The following is a 9,595-nucleotide window of genomic DNA, read 5'->3' as shown; positions in this document are numbered from 1 at the left end:
TGCATGCAATAGCAACTGAACATTTTGAAAGATTAAAGATAGAGCTAATAGCGATAGCAACTGAACATTTTGAAAGATTAAAGATAGAGCTGATAGCGGATCTATTTGAGGCACAGGGGCGGCGCAAAGAGGGTCACGTCCTCCCCGTCTTAGTCACGGGACATTCAACACTCCGGTCATTGCTCAGGGACAGCCGGAGACAGGGAGATAGGGGGCGGCGCAGAGAGGGTCGCGAACTCCCCGACATCATCGCGGGACGTCCGGCACTCCGGTCACCACTACGAGACCTCCGGAGACAGGGGGGCACGCAGAGGGGGTCGCAACCTCCCGGCCTTCATCACGGGAACAAAGCCCTATTGATGGACATACTCCTAAAAATATCTCTGTTGTATGTGATGGTTTGTCGCGTGGTATGCGCAGTTATGTAGAAGAGAGGGGTGTGGTCAGGAGTAACCTGGTGGATCTTAAAAATTTGAGATATGTACACCCCTTGTCTCAGGTTTTTGTTCCCATAACCTCTGTACCTAATGATACAGTCTCTGCCACAGTTAGTCTGAACAGCCCATCTGCCTTCAAGGATAGGAAAGGGCTTGGCCTAATCCATTTCCTTCAACAACATAAGTTAGACCATCTGAACATTTTAGTATCTCAGGCTGATCCTGATGTTCTGGTTTTATCGGAAACCTGGTTAAAAATCTGACAATGACTCAACTGCAGCTTTACAGCACTATAATTTATATAGAAGCGACAGAGCTGGCAGAGGGGGTTGCAATGTATGTAAAATCCTGTTTGTCTGTTTCAGTATTGAATACCATCACAGTTCCAAAGTGTTTCGAATTACTTGTGCTGAAGGTTGATTTGGGGCCTTGTAACTCTTTAGTTTTGATTGGTGTCTATAGGCCTCCCAAAGCTGAGGCTAGTGCTACTGATAAAATTATGGATATACTGTCATTATATTCTAATTCAGAGATGCTAGTGCTGGGTGATTTTAACTTGGACTGGCGAAATGCTGCTTCTAGTTACCTGAAGGAGGTGAGTGGTAACCTCTGCCTTACTCAGTTGATTACTGAGAGCACTAGACCAAACCCTAAAGATCATGCTAAATCCACTCTCATTGACTTGATATTTTCTAACAGATGTGACAGGATCTCTGCTAGTGGTGTTTTTGATTTAGGCATTAGTGATCATTGTCCTACGGTCTGTGTTAGATCCACAAAGCTGCTGAAATCAAGACCGCGTATTGTTCAAAGGAGAAATCTTAAAATCTTTAACCCCCAAACCTTTTTGGAGGACATTGCTACTAATAATAGTCTATGTTTAGCAGGGTCTGATAATGTGCAAACTTCACTGGATTATTTTATAAAGACATTTAATTGCTTTGTAGATAAACATGCTCCTTATAAAAGGACTAGGATTAAGGATAGGGTGGCACCGTGGTTCTCAAGTGAGCTGTCAGCATTATTTTCTGAGCGGAACTCTGCGTGGTCACGTGCTAGACGCACTGGGGATACGCAAGACTGGCTTTCCTTCAGACAACTTAGAAATAGAACTACTGCAGCTGTGAGGAAGGCTAAATCTGATTACTTTTTAGACTTAGTCTCGAATTCCTACTCTAACCCAGCTAAATTCTGGGGTGCAGTAAACCTGTCAAAAAATAACCCTGCTACATTGCCATTGTGTATTAATGTGGCTGATTGTAAAATCTCGGATCCTCAGGAGATTTGTCTTGCTTTCAATAAACACTTCATTGAGGCTGGGTCCTTATTTGACAGGTTGTCTACTGGGCTGGCTCCACTGGATGTTGACTCTGACCCTAGCCCAATCTTCGATCATGCCTCGTGTGTACCTACATTTTCCTTCCAGCCATTTTCATCTAGTGAAACTCTCAATATCTTGCAATCCATAGACCCTAAGTGTTCTACTGGTGTGGACAATTTAGATTTTTTTTTTATAAAACTGGCAGCCCCTGTCATTTGTGAGCCATTGTCACACATCTTTAACCTTTCTATTGCATCTGGCATAGTCCCGCAAGTGTGGAAATCTGCCAAGGTGCTCCCCTTGCATAAAGGGGGGGATAGGGATAAGATGGATAACTATCGTCCTATCTCCAAACTATCATGCCTAGCCAAAGCACTGGAGACCTTGGTAAACAACCAATTAAAAACCTTTTTCTCAAGTTGCTCAGTGCTAAGTACTCACCAATCAGGTTTCAGAGCAAATCATAGTACTATTACAGCTGTTACTTTGGTCACTAATGACATTATTTCAGCCCTGGACAATGGGAAGCATTGTGCAGTTCTCTTTGTAGACCTCTCAAAGGCGTTTGATACAGTAGACCATCACTTGCTTTTGAATAGTCTAGCTAGCATTGGCCTGGATAAAGCCGCTTGTGCTTGGTTTCAGGACTATTTATCTTCAAGGTGTCAATCTGTGAATTCAGGTAACTTTCAATCTGATTTCCTGCCATTGTCTAAGGGTGTACCACAGGGTTCGGTATTGGGGCCGGTCCTCTTTACAATCTATATTAACCAGTGATAAACTAGGCGTTAGGTCGTTTGCAGGCTGTTCTACTCGGAAATGGGCTAAGACACTGCTCGTCACGCGATTGGGCGCCCATGTCACATGACCAGAAACGTGCGTGGCCAATCAGCTTCGCAAAACGCACGAACCGTTTGGTAAAAAAATGTACGCTTCGGGGACAGCCTTACCAAACATTATTTATATTATTCAAATGGCACTCAAACATGTTCCGTTGTGATGTCACAGTATGATGTCATAATATAACATTCTAGAACATTTGTGATGTCACAGTATGATGTCATAAATAGAACATTCTAGAACATTTGTGATGGCACAGTATGTCATAATAGTACATTCTAGAACAATTGTGATGTCACATTATGATGTCATAATCAAACATTCTAGAACATTTGTGCTCTATATATATTCAACAAAGAGAAGAAGAAGAGGGTAAACAATCAAAAGTTGGTTTACCAGAGGCCTAACTATGGCACACCACTAGCGTAGTATAAGAACTGAGGAGGGCAGTAATACGCCTGCGGGAAATTCAAAAGAAGAAAGAAGAAGAAGAAGAAGAAGAAGAAGAAGAAGAAGAAGAGCTCATCAAAAGAATTGCGGGGGGCAGTAATACGCCACGATGCGTCTACACGGCCGGAAATTCTAAAGAAGAAGAAGAAGAAGAAGATCTCATTGTGCATCTTTGAACAGTACTGCGCAGTACTGAACAGATCATAGACTAAACAACATAGATTGAAGCCTGCATTTCTCAACCAAGGTACCTTGCCAACCGTTTTGCTCTGGAAAGGTGAGTGTCCACAACGGCTAGCGAGCTGTTGTACTTGAATACTGAATGTTAATATTGAATCAGACAATATTGAATACTGAATGTTAATTCAGGTTGACAGTTGACAGGGGGCTGGAAAGTTTATTTAATAAAAGAAAAAAGACTCATTTAATCAGATGAATCATTTTATTCAAATTGAGGATTTAGTTTGAGGATATAAAAAATAAATAAAAAAATAAAAATAAAAAGAATTTGAATAGTTTTTTTAATAGAATTTTTTTAATTAAAAGCGAAGGTTCGAACGTCCGTTCGAAAAAATCCTGACAAAGTATTGTGGTGGATTTTGACGTCTCCAGGGATGCTTAAGTAAAATACAGAGATAAGATATTGGCCTTATGAGCGTGCAAACCACCAGGCTCTCCACGGGCAGTCTAAAACAGCGCAACACTGCGAATCAGGTATTCTGAAATGAAGAAACAGGAGCAGAAAGACAGCCGGAATACTCACGTTAAATGAACACAGGTTTATTAGAGAAGAAAATATATATATACAGTACGCCCATACGGACGGACTTCTAGTCTGTCAGAGTGCATATCACAGGTCTGTCAGAGTAAAAGTGAAGACAAAGCAATATTGTAATGGCTTAACACAGTGAGATAGAGACGCCTCCGTCTCTGATTGGGTTGGCTTTATATGGTCATTTGGGGAGTCGGATGGGATGGGCCCTTGCGGAGGGCTCACTGCGGCCTTGGATGCAAGCGTTATCTGGCCTGCTCTGAATATAATGAATGGATAGTGTTTTAACAGTTTTTGAGAGAAGGATAACATGACTTCATGGATTTAACGATCACCCTGTTGTGGGGCCCCATAGGATTAAGACTCTGAAATTACACTCACATTACCTCACTTTGTGCCATTTTTGGCACACTACCTGGTAATTTCAACCATCAATATCACTAAACCACAGTCTCAAGACATTATGCAGAACATCAAATCAATCAACATCAATACATCACAATTTCACACTTGGCAGGAAGTAGCACGATAATTCTAAGCATCAATATCACTAAACAACAGTCTTAAGACACTATGCAGGCAATTGTGAAACGTTGCATTCTTAGGTAGAATAAAAAACAACCATAATAAGCACTAGGTAGAACAATAGCTCTTGAGAAAGAAAGAGAAAAAAAAATAAAAAAATTTAAAGAAAATTGAGTAAATGAAAGGTCAGGTGCAAATTGAAAAGGGAGGAGTCCCAGGCTGGGGACAGTTTAGTCGCTGGCGCCTTACTTTAGTGAGTGAACATAAACATTAAGTACAGAGGAACTAATGAGGAGTAGAGAGACGCCCAGGAACAAATATTCTTGTTCTATCGATAGTTTACTTTTGCAATTAGAGGTAAGCAGGTGGAAAATGAGAGTTTAAAAAACAAATGGAAAACAATAAACAGAAAAGGAGAGAAATTTTTTTAATAAAAAACGTGGTATCACATCTATAAAGCGCTTCTCAGTGACCCGAAGCGCCGACAGTAGTTAATAGGAAACAAAGAACAAAGAAAATAAAATGGCAGTCTTAATATAAGTAGTATTTTCAAACTCTGAATATGTACCCATATCTAAATCAGAAATTTGACTTTTTAATATGCACACTGGCTTCTGCAATCAGTGTTGTTTAACTTCCCTTGAGCATTGCGGCCTGTGTTACCTCGCGCATCCCGTGTCTTTGGAAATTCACAATAAAAAATTAGTTATGTGATTTTTTAACAATGTGTTGAAGGTGTGCCTGATTGTTGTCCTTCAAACAGGTCATCCTCCTCTCCGCTGGGTAGATAAATAGCCATGTCCTCCCAGCAGCCCATCAGCTCAGCCTCCAACAGCCCCACCACCACCTTGGGTTCCCCTTTCTCCATCATCAGCCCCTCACTTGGCTCCCCCAGTGGCACGCCCTCGCTGGGCTTCGGACCCATCAGCAGCAATCAGGTTAACTCTTCAATGTCTGGGATGCACTCGATCAGCAGCTCGGATGTTGTGAAGCCCCCGTTCTGCCTGAGGTCCATGTCTGCTCACAGCCCTGGGATAATGCTCTCTCAGAAGCGCCTCTGTGCCATCTGTGGAGACCGTTCCTCTGGCAAGCACTATGGAGTGTACAGCTGCGAAGGTTGCAAGGGCTTCTTCAAACGCACCGTGGGCAAAGACCTGAGTTACACCTGCAGGGACAACAAAGAGTGCCTGGTGGACAAGCGCCAGCGCAACCGCTGCCAGTACTGCCGCTACCAGAAGTGCCTGGCCATGGGCATGAAGAGGGAAGTGGTCCAAGATGAACGTCAAAAATCAGTGCAGGAGGAGCGTCAGAGGAACCGCGAACGGGAGGGAGAGCTGGAGTGCAGCATTGCGGTGAACGAGGAGATGCCCGTGGAGAAGATCTTGGAGGCGGAGACCGCCGTGGAGCAGAGGACCGAGCTCCACTCTGACGGAGGCTCTGCGGCCAACACTCCCCATGATGCCGTCACCAACATCTGCCAGACTGCAGATAAGCAGGTGTTTGCCATGTCCTCGCAGCAGCCCATCAGCTCAGCCTCCAACAGCCCCACCACCACCTTGGGTTCCCCTTTCTCCATCATCAGCCCCTCACTTGGCTCCCCCAGTGGCACGCCCTCGCTGGGCTTCGGACCCATCAGCAGCAATCAGGTTAACTCTTCAATGTCTGGGATGCACTCGATCAGCAGCTCGGATGTTGTGAAGCCCCCGTTCTGCCTGAGGTCCATGTCTGCTCACAGCCCTGGGATAATGCTCTCTCAGAAGTGCCTCTGTGCCATCTGTGGAGACCGTTCCTCTGGCAAGCACTATGGAGTGTACAGCTGCGAAGGTTGCAAGGGCTTCTTCAAACGCACCGTGGGCAAAGACCTGAGTTACACCTGCAGGGACAACAAAGAGTGCCTGGTGGACAAGCGCCAGCGCAACCGCTGCCAGTACTGCCGCTACCAGAAGTGCCTGGCCATGGGCATGAAGAGGGAAGTGGTCCAAGATGAACGTCAAAAATCAGTGCAGGAGGAGCGTCAGAGGAACCGCGAACGGGAGGGAGAGCTGGAGTGCAGCATTGCGGTGAACGAGGAGATGCCCGTGGAGAAGATCTTGGAGGCAGAGACCGCCGTGGAGCAGAGGACCGAGCTCCACTCTGACGGAGGCTCTGTGGCCAACACTCCCCATGATGCCGTCACCAACATCTGCCAGACTGCAGATAAGCAGGTGTTTGCTCTGGTGGAGTGGGCTAAAAGGATCCCTCACTTCTCTGAGCTGCCCTTGGATGATCAGGTCATTCTCCTGCATGCAGGCTGGAATGAGCTCCTGATCGCCTCCTTCTCTCACCGCTCCATGGCTTTAAAGGACGGGGTCCTGCTGGCCTCCGAGCTGCACAGAGACAACGCAGACAGTGCAGAGGTGGGCGCCATATTTGACAGGGTTCTTACCAAGCTGGTCAGTAAAATGAGAGATATGCAAATGGACAAGACGGAGCTTGGCTGCCTACGAGCCATTGTTCTCTTCAACCCAGATGCGAAAGGGTTATCCAACACCGGTGAGGTGGAGCTCCTTAGAAATAAAGTCTATGCATCACTGGAGTCCTACTGCAAGCAGAAGTACCCAGAGCAGCAGGTAAGGTTTGCGAAGCTCCTCCTTAGACTGCCAGCACTGCGTTCCATTGGCTTGAAGTGCTTGGAGCATCTCTTCTTCTTCAAGCTGATTGATGACACCACTATCGCCACTTTCCTCATGGAAATGCTTGAAGCGCCCCATCAGTTGTCCTAGGTCGTTGGAAGAGGTGCACTGTGGGTTTAGATAGCTGGGGTCTGGGAATTTGCTGGAGTGGGACTGCACTTTTAGTTCTCTGAAAAATTCAGCAATTTGTCTCACTGCTGTCTGGGTTACACTATTCTAGTGCACCACATATTTGCTCTTTAGACCAAACCCAAGACTTGCCATAAACTAGGCTGGTGCTATATATTAATATAACTTCATGAATAACTAAGATTTTTTATTTTTTTTAATTGGAACCTTTTAGTTCCCATACTGGCTTACTGGAGCAAAACATTTGGGTATACATTTTTATATAACTGTGTATGCTTTTTAGATTCCCCCAAATTATGAGCTTCAATTGACCTATCTAAAACCCCACCCTCTTTTCCCGATCCTCCAATGAAGCAGCCGATGTGAGAAAGGGAAGAGAGTGGGTTTGAGATAGGTCAATTCTGTCTCTCCGTCATCCCTCAAACCTATTTTTAAAATGAAGGTAACCCGGATCATGGTTATGCAATGAGGCTTTTTTTTCTCTCCTTTTTATCGTTTGTAATTTGAACCAGATCTTAGAAAAATATGAAAAGGTTTATTTGTCAAATCTTGGTAAAGTATATTACTGTACCAAGCACTCACCGTGTACTGTGTCCGACCATAGCTCCTAGTGTATTTGTATCCCTTTCAGATGATCAGAATAAAACACGTTAACAGTGAATCTGGGATACACAATAAGTGGGTGATCACAACTGAACACGGCCAGGCTTGTTTGACTGTGTTGAGTGTGGACTAGCTTTATTTGTCTGGTAATATGCTATTAGTGTTGTTTATTTCTTTGCTGTTTTTGTAAATCTAATCACCTTGCAGTTAATGATTAGACTGCACTGCACACTTGCTATGTACTATTTCTAAAACATACTATCAAATGTCTGGCCAGCAAACGGTCGAGTGTTTGTATTTTGGTGCTATATAAAAAAAAATTAAATAAAAAACGTGGTATCACATCTATAAAGTGCTTCTCAGTGACCCGAAGCGCCGACAGTAGTTAATAGGAAACAAAGAACAAAGAAAATAAAATGGCAGTCTAAGTGTGTCTAATCTGCCCATCGCATTATCAAATACTATTTTCCAGTCAGTGCTGTGAAGGCAGATTCTTTTTTTATCGCGTCGTTTCCGTTTCAGAGCAGTTAGAAAAGCCCCCGTTTTGATATAAAAAACAGCTCATTCTGGAGCATTCTATGAAAATCGTCTTTTAGTGGAATATTCCACAACGTTGATATTCGTCTGCCTTTTTATGAATCGTTTTCAAATAAACGCTAGATGATCAATATTATACGTGCACGCACGCACATTACGGCCGCGCACTGATAATCGCCCCGTTGATTTCCTCTCGGACTTTTACAATGAAACCGAAAGAAGACATTTCACAAAACAGCTTATAACTTCATCAAACTTACTCCGATTATCCTACCACTGATAACACAGAGTCCTTACCTGACATCAGATGGTATCTAACTGGTATATTCCAATTCCTGATCACCATTCGAAAAAATCGATAAGTGTATGGATCCAACGCGACACAGTAGATCTCTATGATCCGCGGGGATCTGAGGCTCCAGAATGAACTGTGGTAACCCCGGCTGGATCAGTGAACTGGAAAATGTGGAGTACCGGATTTTTTCCCCCATTCATTTTCATTGAGTCCATTCCAAAATCACTTATGTCATCTGGGAGACGACAGGGGGCGCTTTTTCCCACAGTGATCGTCGGCGCCCCTCGGCTATACTCGGGTAGGCTCGGGTGATGCAATAATTTTTCAGATCGCAAAAAAAAAATAAAAAATAAAAATCCGAGAAATCTCGTGAGTGGCTAGCAACCACCTATAAAAAAACACGAGAAATCTCGTGAGTGGCACTGAAAGAGTTAATAACGCTGTTACCGTTACTGCCAAAAAATGCGGTGCGTTACTATGATTGAAGCTGTTTTTTTCAGATCAGACAGATCTCTGCGCTGAGAAGCAATACTTTTTTCCTTGGTTAGTGGGCAGTGCGCGATTGGCTGAGGTTGAGTAAAATGTCATGGTAAGCCAATCAGAGGTAGAGGTGGGCGGGTGTTCGAAATAATCCAGAGGCTGACACACAGCGACAACACAAGCGACTCAGTCAACGACAGACCGCGGTTCCGTGTACGTTTTGATAGTTTGTTTGGCGAGCCCAAATAATCCAAAACTAATCCAACGAACAACACAAGCGAGCAGTCAACGACAGACAGTCCATGAGCATTTTTTGTTCACTTAGTTGTGTTGCAGCGCAGGGCACTACAGTAGTGGAGGCTACAGCCTTATCAACAGTGCTGCACTTCCTGGTTTAATAGCACAGTCTTCAGGTGCTCAGATATATATATGTATGTCATGCATGTCTTAAATGTCACGATTAGATTAGTTTAGATGATTAGATTAGATTCTTATATCTGTATGTTGTGTATGTCATACATAGTGAAAAATCAA

The 9,595-nt window shown here is 44.0% G+C and overlaps 2 protein-coding genes across 2 annotated transcripts; both read left to right on the top strand.

Moving 5' to 3' along the window:
- Nucleotides 1–5,007: 5,007 nt before the first annotated feature.
- On the top strand, nucleotides 5,008–5,850 carry LOC311225965 (retinoic acid receptor RXR-beta-A-like; the record flags this gene model as incomplete). The annotated part of the gene is made up of 1 exon (XM_084311351.1): nucleotides 5,008–5,850. A coding segment is annotated over exon 1 (708 nt), but the record flags the coding sequence as incomplete, so codon positions are not given.
- Nucleotides 5,851–7,264, top strand: LOC311225372 (retinoic acid receptor RXR-beta-A-like; the record flags this gene model as incomplete). The annotated part of the gene is made up of 1 exon (XM_084310634.1): nucleotides 5,851–7,264. One exon carries the CDS (start codon nucleotides 5,851–5,853, stop codon nucleotides 7,105–7,107), a length of 1,257 nt encoding a protein of 418 aa, XP_084166760.1. The 3' UTR covers nucleotides 7,108–7,264.
- Between the last annotated feature and the right edge of the window lie 2,331 nt (nucleotides 7,265–9,595).

This window comes from Notolepis coatsorum, assembly GCF_963971535.1.
Source record: "Notolepis coatsorum genome assembly, chromosome: 3".
NCBI lineage: Eukaryota > Metazoa > Chordata > Actinopteri > Aulopiformes > Paralepididae > Notolepis > Notolepis coatsorum.
The sequence above is the reverse complement of the archived record's forward strand: the minus strand, read 5'-3'. Positions and strand labels throughout refer to the sequence as shown.